General features: G+C 45.0%; 1 protein-coding gene across 11 annotated transcripts in view; it reads left to right on the forward strand.

The window, feature by feature from the left end:
- The window catches only part of TET3 (tet methylcytosine dioxygenase 3), a 116,703-nt gene that overhangs the window by 78,599 nt on the left and 12,265 nt on the right, over positions 1-25,839 (forward strand). For 7 of the 11 annotated variants that reach the window (XM_036872846.1, XM_036872843.1, XM_036872845.1 and 4 more), the window contains 6 exons: positions 6,073-6,163; positions 13,210-13,303; positions 20,736-20,944; positions 21,453-21,557; positions 22,092-22,242; positions 25,299-25,388. In XM_036872846.1, coding sequence (XP_036728741.1) covers positions 6,073-6,163; positions 13,210-13,303; positions 20,736-20,944; positions 21,453-21,557; positions 22,092-22,242; positions 25,299-25,388 — 740 coding nt within the window. Of the gene's footprint in view, positions 1-6,072; positions 6,164-13,209; positions 13,304-20,570; positions 20,638-20,735; positions 20,945-21,452; positions 21,558-22,091; positions 22,243-25,298; positions 25,389-25,839 lie in introns of all 11 variants that reach the window. The other 4 variants (XM_036872849.1, XM_036872850.1, XM_036872853.1 and 1 more) reach the window with 2 other exon arrangements.

The following is a 25,839-nucleotide window of genomic DNA, read 5'->3' on the forward strand; positions in this document are numbered from 1 at the left end:
TTAGTTGTTACTTCTCCTTTTTCATTTCTAATTCTATTGATTTGAGTCTTCTCCCTTTTTTTCTTGTTGAGTCTGGCTAATGGTTTATCAATTTTGTTTATCTTCTCCAAGAGCCAGCTTTTAGTTTTATTGATCTTTGCTCTTGTCTCCTTCATTTCTTTTTCGTTTATTTCTGATCTGATCTTTATGATTTCTTTCCTTCTGCTAACTTTGGGGTTTTTTTGTTCTTCTTTCTCTAATTGCTTTAGGGATAAGTTTAGGTTGTTTATGTGAGATTTTGCTTGTTTCTTGAGGTAGGATTGTATTGCTGTAAAGTTCCCTCTTAGAACTGCTTTTGCTGCATCCTATAGGTTTTGGGTCATCGTGTTTTGTGTTTTTTTGTTTTAACATCTTTATTGGATTATAATTGCTTTACAATGGTGTGTTAGTTTCTGCTTTATAACAAAGTGAATCAGCTATACATATACATATATCCCCATATCTCTTCCCTCTTGCGTCTCCCTCCCTCCCACCCTCCCTATCCCACTCCTCTAGGTGGTCACAAAGCACCGAGCTGATCTCCCTGTGCTATGCAGCTGCTTCCCACCAGCTAGCTATTTTACATTTGGTAGTGTATATATATTCATGCCATTCTCTCACTTCGTCCCAGCTTACCCTTCCCCCTCCCTGTGTCCTCAAGTCCATTCTCTAGTAGGTCTGCATCTTTATTCCTGTCCTACCCCTGGGTTTTCAGAACCTTTTTTTTCTTAGATTCCATATATATGTGTTAGCGTATGGTACTTGTTTTTCTCTTTCTGGGTTGTTGTGTTTTTATTGTCACTTTTTTCTAGGTATTTTTTGATTTCCTCTTTGATTTCTTCAGTGATCTCTTGGTTATTTAGTAGTGTACTGTTTAGCCTCCATGTGTTTTTATTTTTTACAGTTTTTTCCTGTAATTGATATCTAGTGTCATAGTGTTGTGGTTGGAAAAGATACTTGATACAATTTCAACTTTCTTAAATTTACTGAGGCTTGATTGTGACCCAAGGTATGATGTGTCCTGGAGAATGTTCCATGAGCACTTGAGAAGAAAGTGTATTCTGTTGTTTTTGGATGGAATGTCCTATAAATATCAGATAAGTCCATCTTGTCTAATGTGTCATTTAAAGCTTGTGTTTCCTTATTCATTTTCATTTTGGATGAGCTGTCCATTGGTGAAAGTGGGGTGTTAAAAGTCCTCTACTATTATTGTGTTACTGTCGATTTCCCCTTTTATGGCTGTTAGTATTTGCCTTATGTATTGAGGTGCTCCTATGTTCGGTGCATAAACATTTACAATTGTTATATCTTCTTCTTGGATCGATCCCTTGATCATTATATAGTGTCCTTCTTTGTCTCTTGTAATAGTCTTTATTTTAAAGTCTATTTTATCTGATACGAGAATTGCTACTCCAACTTTCTTTTGATTTTCATTTGCATGGAGTATCTTTTCCCATCCCCTCACTTTCAGTCTGTATGTGTCCCTAGGTCTGAAGTGGGTCTCTTGTAGACAGCATATATATGGGTCTTGTTTTTGTATCCATTCAGCCAGTCTGTGTCTTTTGTTGGAGCATTTAATCCATTTACATTTAAGGTAATTATTGATATATATGTTCCTGTTACCATTTTCTTAATTGGTTTGGTTTGTTTTTGTAGGTTTTTTCCTTCTCTTGTGTTTCCTGCCTAGAGAAGTTCCTTTAGCGTTTGTTGTAAAGCTGGTTTGGTGGTGCTGAATTCTCTTAACTTTTGCTTGTCTGTAAGGGTTTTAATTTCTCTGTCAAATCTGAATGAGATCCTTACTGGCTAGAGTAATCTTGGTTGTAGGTTTTTCCCTTTTATCACTTTAAATATGTCCTGCCACTCCCTTCTGGCTTGCAGAGTTTCTGCTGAAAGATCAGCTGTTAACCTTATGGGTATTCCCTTGTATGTTATTTGTTGCTTTTAATATTTTTGCTGGTTTTAATATTTTCCTTTGTATTTAATATTTGTTAGTTTGATTAATATGTGTCTTGGCATGTTTCTCCTTGAATTTATCCTGTATGGGACTCTCTGTGCTTCTTGGACTTGATTGACTATTTCCTTTCCCATACTAGGGAAGTTTTCAACTATAATCGCTTCAAATATTTTCTCAGTCCCTTTCTTTGTCTCTTCTTCTTCTGGGACCCCTATCATTCGAATGTTGGTGCATTTAATGTTGTCCCAGAGGTCTCTGAGACGGTCCTCAATTCTTTTTTCTTTATTCTGCTCTGCGGTAGTTATTTCCACTATTTTATCTTCCAGGTCACTTACCTGTTTTCTGCCTCAGTTATTCTGCTATTGATTCCTTCTAGAGAATTTTAAATTTCATTTATTGTGTTGTTCATCACTGTTTGTTTGCTTTTTAGTTCTCCTAGGTCCTTGTTAAACATTTCTTGTATTTTCTCCATTCTATTTCCAAGATTTTGGATCATCTTTACTATCATTACTCTGAATTCTTTTTCAGGTAGACTGCCTATTTCTTCTTCATTTGTTTGGTCTGGTGGGTTTTTACCTTGCTCCTTGATCTGCATATTTCTTTTTCTTCTCATTTTTTTTAACTTACTGTGCTTGGGGTCTCCTTTTCGCAGGCTGCAGGTTCGTAGTTCCCGTTGTTTTTGGTGTCTGCCCCCAGTGAGTGAGGTTGGGTCAGTGGCTTGTGTAGGCTTCCTGGTAGAGGGGACTGGTGCCTGTGTTCTGGTGGGTGGGGCTGGATCTTGTCTTTCTGGTGGGCAGGGCTGTGTCTGGTGGTGCGTTTTGGGGTGTCTGTGACCTTAGTATGATTTTAGGCAGCCTCTCTGCTAATGGGTGGGGTTGTGTTCCTGTCTTGCTAGTTGTTTGGCATGGGGCGTCCAGCACTGGAGCTTGCTGGCCGTTGGGTGGAACTGGGTCTCAGTGTTGAGACGGAGATCTCTGCGAGAGCTCTCACCAATTGATATTACGTGGGACCGGGAGGTCTCTGGTGGTCTAGTGTCCTGGACTTGGCTCTCCCACCTCGGCGGCTCAGGCCTAGCACCTGGCTGGAGCACCAAGACCCTGTCAGCCACAATGCTCAGAAGAAAAGGGAGAAGAAAAAAGGAAGAAAAATAAATAAATAAAATAATAAAATGAAAAAAATAAATAATAAAAATAAAAGAAGAGAGCAACGAAACCAATAAACAAATCCACCAATGATAACAAGCACTAAAAACTAAACTAAAATAAATATAAAAATCAGAAACAAATCAGTTGCAAACAGCAAACCCCAAGTCTACTGTTGCTCCCAAAGTCCGCTGCCTCAATTTTGGGAACATTTGTTGTCTAGTCAGGTATTCCACAGAGGCAGGGTTCATCAAGTTGATTGTGGGGATTTAATATGCTGCTCCTTGGGCTGCACGGAGAGATTTCCCTTTCTCTCCTTTGTTCGCACAGCTCCTGGGGTTCAGCTTTGGTTTTGGCCCCACCTCTGTGTGTAGATCACCCTCAGGCATCTGTTCCCGCCCAGACAGGAGGGGGTTAAAGCAGCGGCTGATTAGGGCACTCTTGCTCACTCAGGTGGGGGGAGGGAGGGGTACAGTAGTCATAATTGGAATGCAGGGCAAGCCTCCGGCGGCAGAGACCGGTGTGACATTGCAACGGCCTGAGGCGCGCCGTGTGTTCTCCCAGGGAAGTTGTCCCTGTATCTCGGGACCCTGGCAGTGGCAGGCTGCACAGGCTCCCGGGGGTGTGTGGATAGTGACCTGTGCTCGCACACAGGATTCTTAGTGGCGGCAGCAGCAGCGTTAGTGTTTCATGCCCGTCTCTGGGGTCCGAGCCGATAGCCACGGCTCGTGCCCATCTCTGGAGCTTGCTTAGGCGGTGCTCTGCCTTTCTGTGGGCACACTGGGGAGGAATGCTGTCTCCTCGCGCACCCCGAAAGAATGGTCTCTTGTCTCTTCAGCAGGTCCAGACTTTTCCCCAACTCCCTCCCAGCTAGCTGTGGCGCACTAGGCCCCTTCAGGCTGTGTTCACACAGCCAACCCCAGTCCTCTTGCTGGGATCTGACCTCCAAAGCCCGAGCCTCAGCTCCCAACCCCCGCCCGCCCCTGCGGGTGAGCAGACAAGCCTCTCAGGCTGGTGAGTGCTGGTCAGCACCGCTCCTCTGTGCGGGAATCTCTCCGCTTTGCCCTCTGCACCCCTGTAGCTGCGCTCTCTTCCGTGGCTCCGAAGCTTCCCTCCGCCCACCCCCGTCTCCTCCAGTGAAGGGGCTTCCTAGTGTGTGGAAACCTTTCCTCCTTCACAGCTCCCTCCCAGAGGTGCACGTCCCGTCCCTATTCTTTGTCTCTGTTTTTTCTTTTGCCCTGCCCGGGTATGTGGGGAGTTTCTTGCCTTTTGGGAAGTCTGAGGTCTTCTGCCAGCGTTCAGTAGGTGTTCTGTAGGAGTTGTTCCACATGTAGATGTATTTTTGATGTATTTATCGGGAGGAAAGTGATCTCCATGTCTTACTCCTCTGCCATCTTGAAGGTCCCCCCCAAATTAATCATTTTAAAGTGTACAATTCACTGACATTTAGTACATTCACAATATTGTGAAATAATCACCTCTATCTAGTTCCAAAACACTTTCATCATTCTAAAATAAAATCCTATACCCATTAAGTAGTAACTCTCCATTCCTCCCTTCTCCCAGCCTCTGGCAACCGTCATTCTGCTTTCTGTTTCTATGGATTTACCTATCCTGGATTATTTCATATGAATGGAATCATGCGATATATGTGCTACTTTGTGTCTGACTTTTTCACTTATTGTAATGTTTTTGAAGGTTCGTCCACATTGTAGCATGTATTAGTACTTCATTCCTTTCTCTTTTTTTAATTGTGGTAAAACATGCATAATATAAAATTTGCCATTTTAACCATTATTTAGTGTATAGTTTAGTGGCATTAATTACATTCACAATATTGTGCAACCATCACCACTATCTATTTCTAAAACTGTTTCAACACTAAACAGAAACTCTATTAAGTAGTAAGTCCCCATTCCCCACTCCTCCCAGCTGTTGGTAACCTCTAATCTAATTTTTACCTCTATGAATTTACCTATTCTAGATATATCCTATAAGTAGAATCATACAATATTTGTCCTCTTGTGTCTGGCTTATTTCACTTAGCCTAACATTTTCCAGGTTCATCCATGTTATAGCATATATCAGAATAAATCCTTTTTTTTTTTTTTTAAGTTTTTTCCTTTGTGATGAGAACTCTTTTTTTTTTTTTTTAATTTTTATTTATTTATTTATTTATTTATTTATGGCTGTGTTGGGTTTTCGTTTCTGTGCGAGGGCTTTCTCTAGTTGCGGCGAGCGGGGGCCACTCTTCATCGCGGTGCGCAGGCCTCTCACTATCGCAGGCTCTCCTGTCGCGGAGCACAGGCTCCAGACGCGCAGGCTCAGTAATTGTGGCTCACGGGCCCAGTTGCTCCGTGGCATGTGGGATCTTCCCAGACCAGGGCTCGAACCCGTGTCCCCTGCATTGGCAGGCAGATTCTCACCCACTGCGCCACCAGGGAAGCTCCAGAATAAATCCTTTTTATGGTCGAATAATATTCTGCTGTATGGATATACCACATTCTGTTCATCTGTTGATGGACACTTGTGTTGTTTTCGCCTTTTGGCTCTTGTAATAATGCTGCAATGAACACTGCATACAGGTGTTGTTTGAGTCCTTGTTTCCAGCTTGTTTGGGTCTGTACCTAGGAGTGGGGTGGTTTGCCAACCTCTGGTCTAGATTATGTATAATGATAAACTAAATTCCAGAGTGGTTAGGCCTCAGTCTTGATAATGCATAGTTTTATCAGATTTTTTAATTTTTGCCAATTTGGTCTGTGTGTAATGGTGTTTCATTGTGATTTTAATTTGTATTTCCTGATTTCTAATGGGGGTGAACATATTTCCACATGTTTATAAGCCATTGAACTTCCTGTTTTGTACTATGCTATTAATTTTCCTATTGATGGTTTGCCTTCCTAAATTAATATTGATGAATTGATGTCTCCAAATAATGTTTACTCTGTATTTCTGCAGAACAAATAGTGGAGAAAGATGAAGGTCCGTATTATACTCATCTGGGATCTGGCCCCACGGTAGCCTCCATCCGGGAACTCATGGAGGAGCGGTGAGTGATACACAGATGTCCAAGAAGAAATGGGCAAGTTGTTAATAGAATATGGATTTTAAGCACCTCTCGTTTTCATTGCCTTATACTAGACAGCCTACAGAAAGGAATCCCTGATACACAGACTGAAAAGTTGAATGTGGGATTTTCACCCCCAGTGCCCTGGGTTTCTTTCTGTCTATAGGTCTGCCCTTTACAGATCCCCATAACCCCCTTTTATCTCACTCTTTCTTGAAATATTTTTTATTAAAGAAATGGGGTTAAATGGTTGTATGTTCTGTAGAGTTTCCCATGGTCTGAAGTTTGCTGCTACCTTTCCTGTGGTATTGTTTAACAGGTTCTTCTGCCCTGTGTTGTGTAAATTGGTTAGATCTAAAGGCTTGATCAGAATCAGATTGTTTCTTTCTTTCAAAACTACTTCCTAGGTGGTGTTTTGTACCACCAATAGGAGAAATGTATGCCTTGTCTTTGGCCAGTGGGCACCTATTCACATTGTCTCCTGAGTCCTTTTGACATGATCCTAGGAGTTCTTGATTTCTCGTATTTTTATTGGGGGAAGAAGTATTTAGAAAACAGACTCTGGGTGCTGGGGGTGCTCATTTTCTAGGCCATTTCAGTAGAAAGAGCCAAGGTGTATGTGTAGGTTTTTTATTTTTGCTATTGCTTAGTGATTAAATACATACACTGAGTTTATATACACTTCCAATTCGAACTCAAGACTATAGGGCTTTTACTTAACAGCTCTGTTTTGCTTTTTTAAGCAGTTTTGTACAGATAGAAACTTTAAAATCTATGTACGTGTCCACAGTAGATATTAAATACTGTGAGTTCCAGTGTGTAGAGAGGTAAAAATAGCTTGGTGATTGAGAGCATATGGACACTGGAGCTAGACTAAGGTCCAGTCCTGGCCCTTCCACTTACTGATGAGTTCTTTGGTAAGTTGCTTTACTTCTCTGTGACTGATGAGTTCTTTGGTAAGTTGCTTTACTTCTCTGTGACTCGGTTTTCTTATCTGCAAAATGGAGAAAATAAAAGTATATACGTTGGAGGAGAGTTATGAGGATAAACTGAATTGATGTCTGGAAAGCACTTAGTGCTTACTAGTAAATATTACATACAGGGTGTCTACATCATATCTGCATTTACTGACTGCATTTTTTTAACAAACATTAGTATTTTAATAGTAAAGGCGTAAATTATGTAAGACATAAACATGTTTGCTCATACATATACATAGACATACAGATGTGTGGAAGGCTGGGGGCTGAGAATTGTAGCTTAGAATTTCTACAAATTTGGGGACCAAATTTTGTCTGACCAGGGTAACTAATACTGTCATTAATATAGCCGGGAACATGATTTTGAACTAAATAACTGTAGTGATATCCCCGAATGAATAAAAGGTAAGATGGATGGAGCACAGTGATCTGCTATAAACACTCTTAATTATCGTGTACCATCTGGAAACATTTATATTCATAGTAGCCCACCAGAAAAGCATTTGATCCAAGACCCAATCTGTAAATTCAAGACTGATTGAAAGAGCACCTCTGAGTCCATAAGAATCATCAAAAAGTCTACAAATAACAAATGTTGGCAAGGATGTAGAGAAAAGGGAACCCTAGTACACTGTTGGTGAGAATGAAACATTTAAAACAGTGTGTGGGTTATTCATGCACGCCTGCATGTGCCCACATGTGTATGTGTTGCAGCTTCGAGGTTGGAGTGGGCATTGTTTTGGCCAGCGATTTTTTTTTTTAACATATTTATTGGAGTATAATTGCTTTACAGTGGTGTGTTAGTTTCTGCTTTATAACAAAGTGAATCAGCTATACATATACATATATCCCCATATCTCTTCCCTCTTGCGTCTCCCACCCTCCCTATCCCACTCCTCTAGGTGGTCACAAAGCACCGAGCTGATCTCCCTGTGCTATGCGGCTGCTTCCCAGTAGCTATCAATTTTACATTTGGTAGTGTATATATGTCCATGCCACTCTCTCACTTTGTCCCGGCTTACCCTTCCCCCTCCCCGTATCCTCAAGTCCATTCTCTAGTAGGTCTGCGTCTTTATTCCCATCCTGCCCCTAGGTTCTTCATTACCTTTTTTTTTTTTTAGATTCCATATATGTGTTAGCATACGGTATTTGTTTTTCTCTTTCTGACTTACTTCACTCTGTATGACAGACTTTAGGTCCATCCACCTCAGTACAAATAACTCAATTTCATTTCTTTTTATGGCTGAGTAATATTTCATTGTATATATGTGCCACATCTTCTTTATCCATTCGTCTGTGGATGGACACTTAGGATGCTTCCATGTCCTGGCTATTGTAAATAGAGCTGCAATGAACATTTTGGTACATGACTCTTTGGATTATGGTTTTCTCAGGGTATATGCCCAGTAGTGGGATTTCTTGGTCATATGCTGGTTCTATTTTTAGTTTTTTAAGGAACCTCCATTCTGTTCTCCATAGTGGCTGTATCAATTTACATTCCCACCAACAGTGCAAGAGGGTTCCCTTTTCTCCACACCCTCTCCAGCATTTATGGTTTGTAGATTTTTTGATGATGGCCATTCTGACTAGTGTGAGGTGATACCTCATTGTAGTTTTGATTTGCATTTCTCTAATGATTAATGATGTTGAGCATTCTTTTTGGCCAGCGATTTTGTGAGGAACCTTGACACTATTGTTTACAGGTTGAGGGCTGCAGGGGAGTCAAATGTACAAGTTTGATCTGGGACAGTTTTTATGTGTGTTTGTTTTTTGGTAACAATTTTGCAAGATTTCTAGACAGCTCTCTCAATAACTTTTAGTTATGGAAGAGTATGTTTTGAAACAAGGATTAAGAGATAATGATAAAGTTGAGATTTGTCCTTTTTTTTTTTTTGTCATTGCTTTAAAAATAACAGCCAAGTGTAGATTCTTCAGAAACTGATCCAAGGGAGGAATTCCTCTCAAGACCAGGAATACTTGTGTTTTCCCTCAGCAACTGGTTTATTTTTATCTTAAGGGCCTTGTAAATCATGGAACAGATTGTGTTTCCATCTTTATGTTGGCTGCTAGTAAGCTTAGAGCCAGATTTGTGTATCCTCATTAGGAGGAACGTAATTTCTCATCTTTGGCCCTTGGGAGCCTATTCAGGTTCACTCCTGAGTCCTTTTGACATGACCCTAAGGGGTCTTCATTAGCTTCCTTGATTTCTCATGTGATGAAATGTTCTAGGCTCATCTCTTAAAAATACGCACAAGATCCCACCGTTTGCATTTTGCATAACAACATCATGTCTGTTTCCCCCTTTACTCTGATTTCATCACCTGTTATTTTTATCACATAGACATCTTTTTAAGCTCCTTCTGTAACAGGAGGGGAATGAATGATTGCTGAAAATCACCTGGAAGGGGGTCTAGTTTGTGAATGATCCAGGCTGTCTCTTTCTCTAGACTTCCTCCCCAACCCTTTCTCTGCAGGACTGCTCCACTGCCAGGAGTTGGCCAAGGCAAGGAGGGAAGAAAACTGAAATCCAGGGGATGTTGGTGCTTTTAGTTTATCTGGGAAAGACTGTGAAAGGAGGAGGTTGAAAGCAAGTCCTAAAATATTATCAGATTTGTTAATGGGTTCCATACCTCCTGGGTACCCAGGTCCTTGTTGTCATAGATAATTGGAGTCAGGTGTTCAAACCCATATCTGAGAATGGCCTGCTGCACAGGGCCACATGTCCTCTAACTGGAAAGGGGATTCTCTGCAGCCTAGGAGTTCATTAAATGTTCATTCTAGGAATGAAAGCACCAACACCATGCCAGCAAATCCTCTGAGTTTGGGGGGAACTGATCTCATTAATGTGTGATAGAGGTAACCCTGAAGAATCACAACTTTAGATCAGCGGTTATCAAGCTTGAGCATGCTTCAGGTCTCTGGAGGACTTGTGAAAGCACAGATCGCTGGGCCCCACCCCAAGATTTCTGACCCAGCAGGTCTGGGATGGGACCCAAGAGTCTGCATTCCTCCCAAGTTTCCAGAGGATGCTGGTCCCAGCACCACCTTTGAGAATCACTGGCTAAGACGATCAAGTTACCCTTTAGAATAAGGTTTCAGCCTACCCTTCCAGACTTAGTTTAGGGTCTAGGAGTTCACCTATATCCTAGCCTCTTAATGATAGGCCAGAAAGTAAGACATTTAAGAAAAAAGAACTAAATCCAGAGTTGGTTGGTTGTCTTTCAACACAGAGACAGTTCTGGTTAAAAAAAAAAAAAAATTCTAACTGATCAGACAGTGCTTGGCCCTTTTATTTGCTCTCAAATATGAAGTTCACTACAGGAAGCATTTCTCACAAGGATGAGACGGTGGGGAAGGTCTTGGTCAGAAAGCCCTAGTCTGTGTCCTCAGCTCACCCTCCTGTGGGGAACACGATATCCTGTCCGTTCCAGTGAGAAGAGTATGGTCACCTCAGGTTGTTCTTCCCACAGCGACCCCAGGACACACTGAGTGCCCAGGCTGTGCGCTCCTGATAGATGCTTGTGGAGCTGAAAGTTTTCCAGGAACCAAACAAAAGCAGCAGTATCTGGTCTTTTCCTCTTGAGCCAGACCACGCTATATAAACTCCCCAGAGTCCTGTCTCCAAACACATTCTATAAGGGACTAACATAGCCTTAGAATTTTAATGTGGCAGTTATCAGCTTTTCACCTCATTCCTGAGGTCCTGAGTGAAACAGAGAACATTGAACTCAGAGAAACCTTAGATCAGCATTTTTTTTAATATTTGTTTTCTTTTCCAATTACAAAAATAAAACATGTCTATAAAAGGCTGTTTTTAAAAAGTCTAGAGTGAATAAAGCTCTCTAATAATTACCCTTCTTAGAAGAAAATATTTTTTAGAAGTTTGACGCTTACGTTACTATTTTTTCTAAGCATTTACGGAGATACACGTATGTATATAGAGAAATTTTTAACAAAATGGGATCAAGAATACTATGCCCATGTTTTTAGCTATTACCCCCCACCCCACTTAATTTCTTTCATGTCAGTACTTACAATTCTGTAGAATCCTTTTTGACGACTACATGGTTTTCCATTGCATGGACATTTATTTTATTATGTTTTATTTAGCCAGTCCTATACTGGATATTTAAGTTCTCTCTAAATTTTCTGTTGTTGATGCAACAATGAATATCTTCTTCCTAAATCTTGGTGTATTTGTACAGTTATGTCTGAGGTAGAGATTCCTAGAAGTAGAGTGGATGAGATAAAGAATTATGTGTAACTATTTATGTATTTATATAAAGAATATGTAAAACAGAATATGTAGTAGCTATGATAACATTATCCTCTATTAAATAGTATATTAACATAATATGCTATGACCAGATTGGATTTATTACAGAAATATAAGGATTGTTTGACTTAGACAGTCTGTTAAAATAGCATACCTTGTTAATTGACCAAAGGAGAAGAACCATTCAATCATCTATGTCCTTAGTTGCTAAAAATGTGTTTGATAAAATTGATCGATTCTTGATTAAAAATCCTTAGAACGAGGACTTCCCTGGTGGCGCCGTGGTTAAGAATCCGCCTGCCATTGCAGGGGACACGGATTCTAGCCCTGGTCCGGGAAGATCCCACATGCCGCGGAGCAACTAAGCCCATGCACAACTACTGAGCCACGTGCCACAACTACTGAAGCCCGCGTGCCTAGAGCCCGTGCTCCGCAACAAGAGAAGCCACCGCAACGAGAAGCCCGCGCACCGCAACCAAGAGTAGCTCCTGCTCGCCGCAACTAGAGAAAGCCCGTGCGCAGCAACGAAGACCCAACGCAGCAAAAAAAAAAAAAAAAAAAATCCTTAGAACAGGAAACGCTTAGTAGAGCCCTTCAAAGTAAGGGAGTCTCTATCTCTATCCCAAAGTCAGCGAGCTTCATGCCCAGGGATGAGTAGTTAGAAACATTTCCAGTAAAGTCAAGAAATAAGCAAAGATGCCTGCTAGTGCTTTGGAAGGGGCTAGCCAGTACAGACAGACAAGAGATGGAAATAGAGGCATGGAAAGTGGAAAGGAGGAGGTGGCAAATAACCAGTATTTGCAGATGATATAATATTGTACTTGAAACTAAAAAGCTACTAAAAATAAGACAATTCAGTAAGATGGATGTTTACAGTATTAAGAATAATTAATATTTATTGGGCTCTTCCCTCATGCCAGGAACTTCAGAGTACTTTATTGCACTCCCTGTGGATTATCTCATTTGATCTTTTCCCAAGCCTAGGAGACAGGAACCATTTTTATATCCATTTTACAGATGAGGAAACTGAGGCTTAGAGAAGTTCAGTCATTTGGCCATGGTCCTGTAACAAGAAAGTGCTGCGCTGGCACTCAAGCCCCAGCTCTCTGACCTCCAAGGCTGCACTTTAACCGCCATTGCCCCCAGGTAGCTGTGTGGCCTTGGGCAGGTCAGTTCAGCTCTGGGGGCCACAGTTTCTTCACCTCTGAATGTGGTGAATCCCTGAGTGTGTGCACACATGTATGGGCCAGGGCAGGGGTGTGTGCAGGAACCAGACGTGTTTACTGTCCAAGGGAATCTCAGAGCCAGTTTGTACTGGGTAGGGTCACTTCCCCCTGGCCTCAGCTATCTGTCCTCATCTGTTCAAATGTCAGTTGGGGATTGTTGAAAGAGAATAATAAGGGTTTCCCCATTTGTTTTCTTTTGTCTATTGCATTTTACTGAATTTATAAATAACTAACTCTGCTAACAGGGCTGGATACAAATGCCTGTGTTGAGCCTTGGGTTTGAGTGCTCAGAGGTAATAATCAGAGACCTTCTGCCCTGGGACAGAGCGGAGCCAGGTGGACCAGAGGCCCTGGGAGTCTGTAAGTGGAGCTGTGTCCCCAGAGGCTTTCACACGGAATAAACATTTAAATCTTCCTCTTCCTTCTCTATTGCCCCACAGTAACTAGAAACCCTAGCTGAAACACACTGAGACTTGCCTTCTTACCAAGACTTGCTCTCCTTTGGGGTTCAGCTGTGCTAATGGTGCCTTCTGTCTCCCTCTCCAGGTACGGAGAGAAGGGGAAAGCCATCCGGATCGAGAAGGTCATCTACACGGGGAAGGAAGGGAAGAGCTCACGGGGCTGTCCCATCGCAAAGTGGGTACGTGTCAAAGCTCCACAGCCCAAGCTGGGCCGGGGAGTGGAGGGCAGACGTGTGCACTGTCCAGGGAGCTGTGAGCCAGCGTCTGGTGCTGGTTAGGGTCATCTTCCCCCAGCCTCAGCTGTTAGTCCTCACTTTGTTTAAATGCCAGCCTCTGATGTCCAGGGCTGGCCTTGGAACTGCTCTGGTCATTACTCTCAGCTCATACTGCCCGTGTGGTTCAGGGCTGCAGAGGGAGGGAGGAGAAGCGGAAGCTGGAGATGTCATCTTGCTCAAGGCTGAGCCCCACCACAGTCCCTGTGACTCCTCTGCCCGCTTTGTGTGCCCTGGAGCTGCAGGTGTTCCTGTCTCCTGTCCACAAGAACTAAGCCTCTGGACAGGGTCAGGGACAGCATTGCATCTGTTTTACTTCTGAGCCACTGTTTCCTATAAGGCAGACTGTGTGTCTTGGTAGAGGGGACGTCAATGACTCAGACCCCAGTTTCACCCAAAGTTTTCTGACCTTGCCCTTCCAGTCCTCATAGAGCACTTTAGAACCACTGCAGAACCAGTGCCCAGAGCAGCAGCAAGGTTATCAGGTAGCTGTTTGCTCAGTGCTTGGTAGGGAGAATACACATGGAAAATAGAAGGCTCCTTCCCTGTGTTCAAGCTGCTTATGATGTAGAGACACAGGAAGTAAGGTCATGGAGACTTGAATAATCGAGGTTTAACACCGAGAGGCAGACTTGGTGCTGTAGAGTTCAGGGGCAAGGGACATGACCGGCAGGCTGGGTTTCCCAGAGAAGGTGGCTATGTGTGGAGCCATATTAAATGGGCCAGGAGAAGGTAAGAGCATTCCTGGTGAGGAGAGTCATGTTGGCAAAGGCAAAAAGGCTGGGTGAACGTACACACGGCTCACTTTGAGTGAGGGATGGTGGTAAGATGACCTTTGTCATCCTCTGTCCGTCTGCACACATGCCTGTTTTTATCTGGTCTATACCCCATACCTTTGCACCTTTATGTTTAACGAAAATAAAAGGTGTCTGAACCTGAACTACCACATATCTATTTGTAGCAATTTTCAGACAGTAGTGAAGAATTATCTGGAAAAATCTGGAATACTTTAGAGTATTCACAGGTATGTAGAAGCATGTTGTCCCCACCCTTGTGAAAGATGGTCATTACAGTGGGAGGTTGACTATGTCTGCGGCTGATCACGGTAGGGTGTTATCCCCCCAGAGAACCTATTAGAGAAATGGCATTGTCCCTCTCTCCTGCTAATTCAGGCAGTTGTTGAGGGATTCCAAAGTCTTGGGCAAGAAACTGAAGATCCTTGGGGCGTAGGTAGAGATAGGGACTTCTCAGCTTCAGAAGCAGCACCTTAAAGAAAGAAGACACCTGGCTATGTGGATGGTGTTGAGGATGAGAACATGCATTTCCAGTCCCCAGACACCCATGGTCAAGCTTTAGCTCTTGACCAGCTCTTGTATGTCTCTGCTGAGGGCTGAGGAGGAAGTTGCCCAGGTAAAGCGTGAGATCAGTTTCTGGGGCTGTGAGAGGGAAGCAGAATGATGGAGGCGGGGGAGGAACTTGGTCCTCAGAACTTTGGTCCTCCAGAGTCTGTGGACAAATGCCCAGAGCAGGACACATGTAGCACAGTGCTTTGTCCAAAGGTTGGAATAACTTGTGGGTATCACCAAGTCTGGTGGGGGATGCCAGCTTTGAAAGAAAAGCTCAGATAGAAGGGAATACATAGTGACAGAGAGGTGAGGAAATTCTATATCTGATGAGTGAAGATAAAAGGAGAGAGGAAAGAAAATTTTTTTATGAGAAGAGTGGTAGATCATAGAACTGTTACAGTGGCAAGAAAAAGGCCATGCTGAGTTGTGTTTTTTTTTTTTTTTTCCTCTTTTATAGCCATCTCTCATAGTGCGGTGGACTTCTCTTATTTTTTGCCTACACGGCCACCAAATACCCTATGTATTTTGGTTGTAGAGCTCATCTAGAGTTCCACCTCCTTGGAAGTTAGAGAAGGGGCAGGTGTTCCCTTTCTCTGCCCCCCCCCCGGGGGAGGTGACCCACAAATGCTAAGAAGGACAGTTTATCCTTGGTGGCAGCATGGCATCAAGAGCGCAGGAAGTGGTCCATGGCCACGGGGGACTGGCAGCATCCAGCTGCCTGTGGTGGACAGTGCCTTCTGTGGCTCTCCCTACTTCCCCTGTCCCACGTCTAGAGCCTGGGTTTTCTTTCCAACTGGGGTTCATGTCTGTGTTTGCAGCCTGAACCCCCAACCAATACCTTCATTACAAGCAGTGTACCTGACAAGTTCTAGACTTAACCGGCTAGGATCTTGGGGGACAAAGCTGAGGTGCATCATGGATACCCAGCAAATGTGTGTTGAGAGAATGATCTAAGAAAGCAATGGGGACTACCCAGAGAGCCTGCTGGTAGTCTCTATTTTAAGGTGGCCTGTACAAAGTATGGAAGTCACCAAGCATGGGAGTAAGGGAGTGACCCACGGAGCATTCCAAAGGCTCAGAATAAACAGAGGCATGCCAGAAGCAAACACTGCAGACGGAAAAAATGGGCTTTTGGTAGAAGAATCATGGAGATGCTGCTTCGCCAGCCTGTAAAGGTAACAGGTCAGAAGGCAGATATATGAAGACCCTTCAGGGGCATGGTAGAGTAGACTTACTGGGGAACCCCAGTGGTTGGAACTAAGTACCAAGGGTGAGAGTTATGGGGGAATAGATTTGAGTCTCTGCCTGGTGCTGTTCTAGGTTCAGTGCTCAGGGAATTCCTGCCCAGAATCTAGGTGATTTGTTTACAATCCTGTGATGGCATGTGAACAGTCTGTGTTGCCGTGCTCGAGTGTTGGTTTGTTCACACCTTACGTTGGCCTTTGACTTTTGCACTTTGTGTATTTCATCCTGCTGGGTTCCTTCATAGAGTGTGGATAGGGAGCTCCGCTTTGTTATAGCTTTTTTGAGTGTACCCAAAGACCTGCGAGGGTGCCACAGGGCTGTCTGCTCATGCCTAGTCACCTTTATGTGTTTGTCACTTGGGAAACCCAAAGGGCGTGACCTCAATCTTAACTTTGACAGGTCGGGTGTCTCTGTGTGCTCTGAACGTGTGTTGCACATGAGTGCAATTAGTCAATGCACTGCCCGGGCAATGAGCAGAGGTTGACAATAGTGTCTCAGAAACCCTAGTACCTACGATGTGTGCAGATGCCCATGAAATGCCCGACTCAGCCTGCAGTAGGCCAATCACACAGGGATATGATTAATGGCATGTTCATATATTTACTGAGCCACAAAAACAATTTTATAAATAAATTGATGTAATCGATGCTTCCACAAAGGGTGAGGGTGGTGGACACCATTATTGCTGTGGCTCAAAACAGGAACTCTTGGCCCAGTTTTACGTTTTGTTTAGCATACAAGGTGTCCTTTAAATTTTTGAAGCAAATTCTGATACATGCTGCATCATGGATGAAACTTAAGGACATTATGCTAAGTGAAATAAAGCCAGTCATTAAAGGACAAATGCTGTATGATTCCACTTCTATGAGGTACCCAGAGTAGTCAGATTAATAGAGTCAGAAAGCAGGATGGTTGTTACCGTGGGCTGTGGGCAGGGGAGAATGGAGAGTTATTGTAAATGGGTGTAGAGTTTCTTTTTTTTTTTTAATTAATTAATTAATTTTATTTATTTTGGCTGCGTTGGGTCTTCGTTGCTGTGTGCGGGCTTTCTGTAGTTGCAGCGAGCGGGGGCACTCTTCGTTGCAGTGTGCAGGCTTCTCATTGCCGTGGCTTCTCTTGTTGTGGAGCACGGGCTCTAGGCGCATGGGCTTCAGTAGTTGCAGCTCTTGGGCTCTAGAGCACAGGCTCAGTAGTTGTGTTGCACGGGCTTAGTTGCTCCGCAGCGTGTGGGATCTTCCCGGACCAGGGCTCGAACCCGTGTCCCCTGCATTGGCAGGCAGATTCTTAATCACTGCGCCACCAGGGAAGCCCTGGGTGTAGAGTTTCTGTTTGGCAAAATAAAAAGTTCTGGAGATGGAAAAAGTTCTGGTGATAGTTTGCACAACAACGTGAATATACTTAATGCTACTGAACTGTACACTTAAAATGCTAAATTTTATGTTACATATATCTTACTACAATTTTAAAAATTGAATTTGGTGTTCCTGTGTTTAAAAGGAGAGATTTCATGTGAAAATCTGGATTTCTGTTTTCTTCTTGCAAAACTGGAAGAGGTAGGTACACTCGGCTGGAACTCCCACCGGGCAGTGGTCGATGGAGAGAGGTCTGGCTTCCCACCCATCCCCCAATTCTTTAGTTGTACATCTGGCCTGCTTTCCTTATTGGTATTTCCTGCCCAGTGGCTCTCTCAGCATCTCCCTGCACTGACGGACTCATGACCAAGTCTGTCTCCAGCCCAGACATCTCCTGACCTCCAGACCCATTCTGTTGGGGCTGCTTAGAATAGCCACTCCAGTATTCCAAAGTGCCTCTGGCCTCAGCATGCTCCCTGCTAACCTGCCAGGAAACACTGCCCACACTCACCCACTTTTCTGAGCCACAAAACGTGGAGGTGATTTAAGACGTTTCCCTGTCCCTCAGCTCCTATAGTCAGATGGTCCCAAAGTCCCCTTTCTCCTAAAGGTCTCTAGAATCCATGCCTTTTCCTGCTTCATTCCCCACTGTTCTAGTTCCGACTTTATCTGTTTTGCTTGTGTTACGTCAGTGGTCTCCCCATTTCACCCCTCTCCCGACTATCTGCGCCCCTTTCTAAAGCATGTAGCTATGTGTATAAGTGAGCCCCCTGCTTATAGTCCTTTGTAGAAGCCCCGCCTCGAGTCCTTGTCCCTCCTCCTGCCACTCAGAGCCCTTCCCTGTCTCCCCTCTTCACAGGTCCTCACATCTTATCTAGTCACAGAATTCCCTGGGATTCTGGGGGGAGATTCAGCCACCTCATCCCCCACTCCTGGACCCTTTGCCTTAACATATCTTTGTGTGAGCCAGGACGGTGTTTAGGGAATGAGTGAAGAGGAGAGCAGTGCCCAAGGTCCGTGCTTTTTTTTTTTTAAACAGCCTTATTGAAGTATAATTCACATACCATACAATTCACTCATTTAAAGTATATAGTTCAGTGGGTTTTGGTATTATTAATTTTTTAAAATTGTGTTGAAATATACATAACATAAAATTTGCCATTTTAACCATTTTTAAGTGTACAATTCAGTGGCATCAATTACATTCACATTGTTATGCAACCATCACCACAGTCTATTTCCAAAACTTTTTCATCATCCCATACTGAAACTCTATACCCATTAAACAATAACTCCCCAAACCCTCTCTCTCTGCCATCCCAGCCCCTGGTAACCACCATTCTACTTTCTGTCTCTATGAATTTAACACGTACAGGTACCTCATATAAGTGGAATCATACAGCATTTGTCCTTTTGTGTCTGGCTTGCTTCACTTAGCATAGTGTTCTCAGGGTTCATCCATGTTGTAGCATGAGTCAGACCTTCGTTCCTGTTTAAGGTTGAGTAATATTCCATTGAATGGACATACCACATTTTGTTCATCCATTCGTCAGTTGACGGCCATTTGGGTTGTTTCCGCCTTTTGGCTATTGCTAGGTAATGCTGCTCTGGCCATGGGGGTACAAGTACCTGTCCAAATCCCTACTCTCAGTTCCCTTGGGTGTATTCTTAGGTGTGCCTAGTTATATTTGTTTAACTTTTTGAGGAACTACCAAAAACTGTTTTCCACAGCATCAAGGCTCTTGCTTTTTAACTAAAAACATACAGATATGCACCGTTTTCTCTGCAAATGTTTTAGGACAACATAAAAATCTCTGAATATATTTTGGCTTATAATTTTATCTATGTTTTGGGTTGGCCAAAAGGTTCGTTCGGTTTTTTCTGTCAGTTGGCTCTAGTAGCGTCTAGTTGTCTTTAACTTCATTCGAAACGGTTTTGTTGGATTGTATTGTGACAGCTGTCATATCAGAGTGCATTAAAAAGAAAAACTTATCAAAATTGGTGAATTTTTGTGTAGCCATTTTAATATTGAAGATGGAAGGAAGAAAAGCAACATTTTTGGCATATTATGCTTCATTATTTCAAGGAAGATAAAAACGCAAAAAAAGATTTGTGCAGTGTATGGAGAAGGTGGTGTGACTGATCAAATGTGTCAAAAGTGGCTTGTGAAGTTTCGTGCAGGAGATTTCTTGCTGGACAATGCTCCACGGTCGGGTAGACCTGTTGAAGTTGATAGCGAATCAAATTGAGACATTAATTGAGAACAATCAACGTCATACCACTCTGGAGATAGCCGACTTACTCAGAATATCCAGATCAAGCATTGAAAATCATTTGCACCAGCTTTGTTATGTGAATCGCTTTGATGTTTGGATCCCACATAAGTTATGTGAAAAAAACCTTCTTGACCGTATTTCCACATGCGATTCTCTACTCAAACTTAATGAAAACATTCTGTTTTTAAAACAAATTGTGACGGGCGATGATAAGTGGATACTGTACAATAAGGTGGAATGGAAGAGATCGTGGGGCAAGTGAAATGAACCACCACCAACCACACCAGAGGCCGTCTTCATCCAAGGAAGGTGATGTGTATATGGTGGGATTGGAAGGGAGTCCTCTATTATGAGCTCCTTCTTGAAAACCAAACGATTAATTCCAAGTACTGCTCCCAATTAGACCGACTGAAAGCAGCGCTTGACGAAAAGCGACCAGAATTAGTCAACAGAAAACGCATAATCTTCCATCAGGATAATGAAAGACCGCATGTTTCTTTGATGACCAGGCAAAAACTGTTACAGCTTGGCTGGGAAGTTCTGATTCATCTGCCATATTCACCAGACACTGCACCTTCGGATTTCCATTTATTTAGGTCTTTACAAACTTCTCTTAATGGAAAAAATTTCAATTCCCTGGAAGACTGTAAAAGGCACCTGGAACAGTTCTTTGCTCAAAAAGAAAAAGTTTCAGGAAGATGGAATTAATTATGAAGTTGCCTGAAAAATGGCAGAAGGTAGTGGAACAAAAGGGTGAATATGTGGTTCAATAAAGTTCTTGGTGAAAATAAAAAATGTCTTTTATCTTTACTTAAAAACCGAAGGGACTTTTTGGCCAACTCGATATTCTTATCCCTAAGTCTATATACATCACCAATGACTTAGGTTTTGTAGTAATTATATTTTTATTTTGCTCTTTAATGTTTTTCTTTCCCTGATTATAATGGTCCTTCAGCCTGTGCGGTTGCTGTCGCCAAGGTGTGACGCCCCTGGTACACTGCCCTAAAGATCTGCACCCCCAGGTCTGTTGGGCAGAGGTGAGGGGCTGTGGCATCCGTGCAGAGGAGCATGGGTGCCCGGCTCCGGTGGTTCACAGCACCCCCGCCCCACCTCCCTGCAGGTGATCCGCAGGCACACGCTGGAAGAGAAGCTGCTCTGCCTGGTGCGGCACCGGGCGGGCCACCACTGCCAGAATGCCGTGATCGTCATCCTCATCCTGGCCTGGGAGGGCATCCCCCGAAGCCTCGGAGACACCCTCTACCAGGAGCTCACCGATACCCTCCGGAAGTACGGGAACCCCACCAGCCGGAGATGTGGCCTCAACGATGAGTATGTGGACGGTCCCAGTGGGCAGTCCCAGTGGGCAGGGGTGGGGCAGTGGGGTCAGGGCCCTGTGTGTCCTGCAGAGTTAGGACTGTGGTGGAAAGAATGCTTACCTACGGATCTGGCCTGGGGTCTGGCCCTGGCTGGGGAGGGTCTCTTGACTCAGCTTAGCTTTGCTTTCCGCCCCAGATTGACTCTGAGGCTCTAATAGTGGTAACAAGTGTGGAAAAGTGTGAGTGCCCTGCTAATATAAGGCATCAGTGGTATTCACAAGACCTACCCTTATAGGGTCCCCTCCCCCATTTTTAAAATTAAGATATTTTTACTTACAGTAAAATTCATCCTTTGAGGTATACAGTTTGGAGAATTTGACAGATGCTTACAGTCATGTAGCCACTGCCACAATCAAGAGATAGAAGAGTTCCATCACCCCCCAGACTCCACCGTGCCCCTTTATAGCCAGGCGCTTCTCCCCACCCCTGGCAAACACAAATCTTGTTTCCTGTCCCTGTAGGGTTGCCTTTACAAGAGTGTCATATGAATGGAACCATACAGCATATAGCCTCCTGAGTCTTGCTTCTTTCCCTGGGCACCGTGTTTCTGAGTTTCATCTATGGATGTGTGTATCAGTAGCTCATTCCTTTTCACCACTGAGTAGTATTCCACTGTGTGGGTGTGTCACAATTTGTTTATTCATTCCCCAGTTGGAGGGCATTTGGGTTGTTTCTGGATTTTATTAAGTGTTGAATGGTAAAGTCAGTGTTCATTTGTTTAAAGGCCTGTCAGCACCTGGGCCTGCAAGAGGCAGGCATGTGGTTCACATTATTCCCGTTTGTGTGGTCTGTGTTGGAGCTGGTCAAGATATTAGAGTTAAGGCAAAGTGTAAACGTTATTGGGTTTTTGATTAGATCCTTCCCAGCCATCTCAGACAACCCGTGTGCTTCTCCCCGCAGCAGACTCTCAGACTTCAGGCTCAGGGGTGGGAGCCAAACAGGCTGCTCAGAGCTGATTCTCTGCCCACAAGGGTAGAGATTTGGGAAAGGAGTGAGGGCAGGGAAGGTTGTCATGGCCGTCACTGGGAAGCCAGAGGGAGGGGGAAAATTCCAGAACTAAAAATGTGCCTTGTGTGCCTAACATGTGATATATGTTGCAGCCGTACCTGCGCTTGCCAAGGCAAAGACCCAAATACCTGTGGTGCCTCCTTCTCCTTCGGTTGTTCCTGGAGCATGTACTTCAATGGCTGCAAATATGCTCGGAGCAAGACTCCTCGCAAGTTCCGCCTCGCGGGAGACAACCCCAAAGAGGTGAGCACAGCCCCACAGGGAGCATGGGACCCTCCCACACACCCTGTTCCACCTGCTGCCTTTAATAGTCCCGGTGGGACGTAGGATTAGCACACTGTGACTCAGATGTGTAGAAAATGGAACTTCCATTTTTTTTTTTAAACTGACCTTATCCTGCAGTGAAATAAGGTATGTGGGGTGTAGTGTGGAGGGATACGATGAGTGAAAAATTAGACTTACCAATTATAGGTACCTCAGACTCTTGCAGTTTAGAAAAGTCTCTTTAAGGTAAATGTTCAGATTCCTCATTAGAATTTGACCCTCTTGGGGCTTCCCTGGTGGCGCAGTGGTTGAGAATCTGCCTGCCAATGCAGGGGACACGGGTTCGAGCCCTGGTCTGGGAAGATCCCACATGCCACGGAGCAGCTAGGCCCGTGAGCCACAACTACTGAGCCTGCGCGTCTGGAGCCTGTGCTCCGCAACAAGAGAGGCCGCGATAGTGAGAGGCCCGCGCACCGCGATGAAGAGTGGCCCCCTCTTGCCACAACTAGAGAAAGCCCTCGCACAGAAACGAAGACCCAACACAGCCATAAATAAATAAATAAATAAAATTTTAAAAAAAAAAGAATTTAACCCTCTTAAAGGGTTATTTCTCCCCTCCATTCTTCTCAAGACATCTTTCTGGGTGTGAGGTGTGGCACAAAGAGGGGCCTCTGGGCCTCAGGCCACCTTCTGGCCAATGCTGGACGTCCCGAGGTGTCCCTCATCCTGCCTGGCTGCTGGGCCCACATCTCTGTGCACTTGTCCAGTTGTCCAGGTCCTTGGTGTCTCCTTGCTGGGGGCCTGGCACGGTCCTTGGGCACTGGACTGGCATCCACATGGTATGGCCACTAGGCCTGAGGCCTCCTCCCGCCCACCAGAGCTCCTCCCCAACCCAGTGACAGCAGGACAAGGGGCCTCAGGGTCTCCTCTGCAGGCCGAGCTTAGGCTGGGAACCAGAAGCGTCAGGTCAGGTCGCCTCCCACTCCGCCACTTCTCTGTTGCCCTGGTTGTGAGGACCATCCCGAGGGGGTCTCCACTTGGAGTCCAGATGCAAAGCAGGCACAGGCCTGAGTGGGCTCTCTGTCATGTCCCCTCCAGCCTCCCTGCCTCCTGCCTCCTGCCTCCTGCCTCCCTGCCTCCCTGCCTCCCTGCCTCCTGCCTCCTGCCTCCCTGCCTCCTGCCTCCCTGCCTCCTGCCTCCAGCCTCCCTGCTTCCTGCCTCCCTGCCTCCTGCCTCCTGTCTCTGCTACCGTGAGGGGGGTACTGGATCCAGGCAGTACCTTGATCCCAGTCTCTACCTTCCAAACCTCTCCAAGCTCCTTTTACCAGAAGGGCTTCCCCCTTTTCCAGGGGACAGGGACTGTCCTGGGGCACATTTTTTTTTACACTACATGTAAATTTCTATGCTCAGACTTCCAAGCTTTGCTTTTCAGAAATAAAAGGAAGCATGTCCAAATTTAGAACCCCTTTTTTCCCCTCAAAGCCCAGCTTTCTGACTATTACACGACCTAGTCTAAGAGTCTGATTTGACACTAGACTTTTATTTACGGCAGTGCCTGGCCACCCCCAGAAGCAGCAAATGCAGTTGCTTCAATGAATGGAGGAGTCCCAGTGCCACCAGGAACTAGGAATTACCATGAATGAAAATAATTGCTTTAATTTCTCACAGATACTTTCCCTGTTCCGTCAGCTACCATTTCCTGTGCACTTACTAAGTGCTGGGTACTCTGCCCAGCACCCCACGGGTGTCTCAGTTAATCTCATGACGGCCTGAGGATCTAGGCGCTACTACTGCTCCCTTTACACGCGAGGCAAATGGCTTGCCCAGGGCCATGTGACAGTGATGATGAAGTCAGCATTTAAACCCTGGCCTGTGTTTCCCCAGAGCTCACAAGCCTCACCCCCGTGTTGTGCTGGCTCCAGGCCCACTATGCTGGTGGCAGCATCTGGAAGGCAGCCAGGGAGGTGCAGCGAGGCTGGCTGGCAACTCTGGCCGCCCTGCTGGGCAGACAGCTGAGCCATTGGCCTCACCCTTCCATTTCTAATTCTGTGAGTTTGGTACCTTTTTTCTTCCCTCTTCCTCTTCCTTCTTCTCCATAAACTCTTCATGCCCGTGCTCAAGGCTAGCTAGGAGCCCCCATAGCCCGACTTGTTACCCTCAGAGAGCCAGAGAGGCTGCAGATACCTGAAACTCTCTGCCAGTCTGAGGGCTGCCGCTTCGTCGAGGGCAGCGCCATCCAGTGGAACTTTCTGTGACGATGGAAATGTTCTCTGTAGAAAACACACAGCCATGGGAGCCACATGTAGCCACTGAGCATTTGAAATGTGGCTAGTGCAGTGGAGGGGCTGAATTTTCTTTTAATTTTTAAAATTAAAAAAAGTTTTTAAAAAATTAATTAAAACTTTTTAATTTTAAAAAAATTTTTATCTAATTTTAATTAAAATGAATTTATATTTCAATAGCCACACGTGGCTTGTGACTAAACACCTGAGATGGTGCGGGTCTAAAGGACAGAACGTTGCAGTCTGGCTGTGTGCCTGGCTCGTGATGGGCGCTGGGCCTGGCTGGCTGTGGGATTTCTAGCACAAGCGTCACCCCCCCCCTTCCCCCGCCTTTATTTACCTGTCTGGACCACTGCAAGAAGGACCCACGCCTGCCGCTCGTGCCTGTACATGCCTGCCGTCCCACACCTCTGACCTAGGGTGTTGAGCAAGTGCTTAGCAAGAGCAGGAACCTGTTCTAGGTGTTCTGAGCGGCACTGGGCTGGAGCCTGGCAGAACAGGTGCTTAGTAGTCAGGGTGACCAGACCCTCAGGCAGTGTCTTTCCTGGTGAGCTTCAGCGTCTCCAGCATTAAAACAGACCTGGCACCGTACCCCTCCCAGAGGGAACACCGTAAAGATACCTGATGGCTCCTTACTTCCTACCTTCCCAGTGGCAACCTGGCAGTGGTTCTAGCATGGAGGTCAATTTCCAGTGTGCAGAGTTTGCCAGGCAGGGCTGCTCTGGAGGTGTGTGACTGTTCTTCTGTCCACAGGAAGAAGTGCTCCGGAAGAGTTTCCAGGACCTGGCCACCGAAGTTGCTCCCCTGTATAAGCGGCTGGCCCCCCAGGCCTATCAGAACCAGGTACTGGGTCTTGGGCTGTTCTGTGCCCACATGTCACCCACATCTCTGCCCAGGCTCCCTGAAGTGGGGGAACGGCAGAGTGGGTTCCTTACGGGAAAAGCCCAGCCAGAGCTAGAGCAGTGATCTTTGTTAAGGTCTTTGTTAAGACCCCTTGTTTACACCAAGCTAACCACATCCCAGGCTGTCTCTCCTGTATCCTTGGTCTTTGTCTCTCTCCCCTTAATAATCCTCCACCTCCTCTGCTGTGGTTTCTACTAGGGAGGCTTGAGTTTCTCTCACCTGTCACTTCTGCACCCCATAGACGAGGTGAGAAGGACTTGAGATAGCCCGGAAGGAAGTAACCCCTTATAGGGACTTCAGCCAGAAAACCTCCCTCCTACAGCCCAAGTACAAGATGGCTGTGGTCCTTAACCTCCTTCCTCCCTCCTTCCCTCTAAGACCTGGCCTCCCC

This window comes from Balaenoptera musculus, chromosome 13 (assembly GCF_009873245.2).
Source record: "Balaenoptera musculus isolate JJ_BM4_2016_0621 chromosome 13, mBalMus1.pri.v3, whole genome shotgun sequence".
NCBI classification, from domain to species: Eukaryota; Metazoa; Chordata; class Mammalia; order Artiodactyla; family Balaenopteridae; genus Balaenoptera; species Balaenoptera musculus.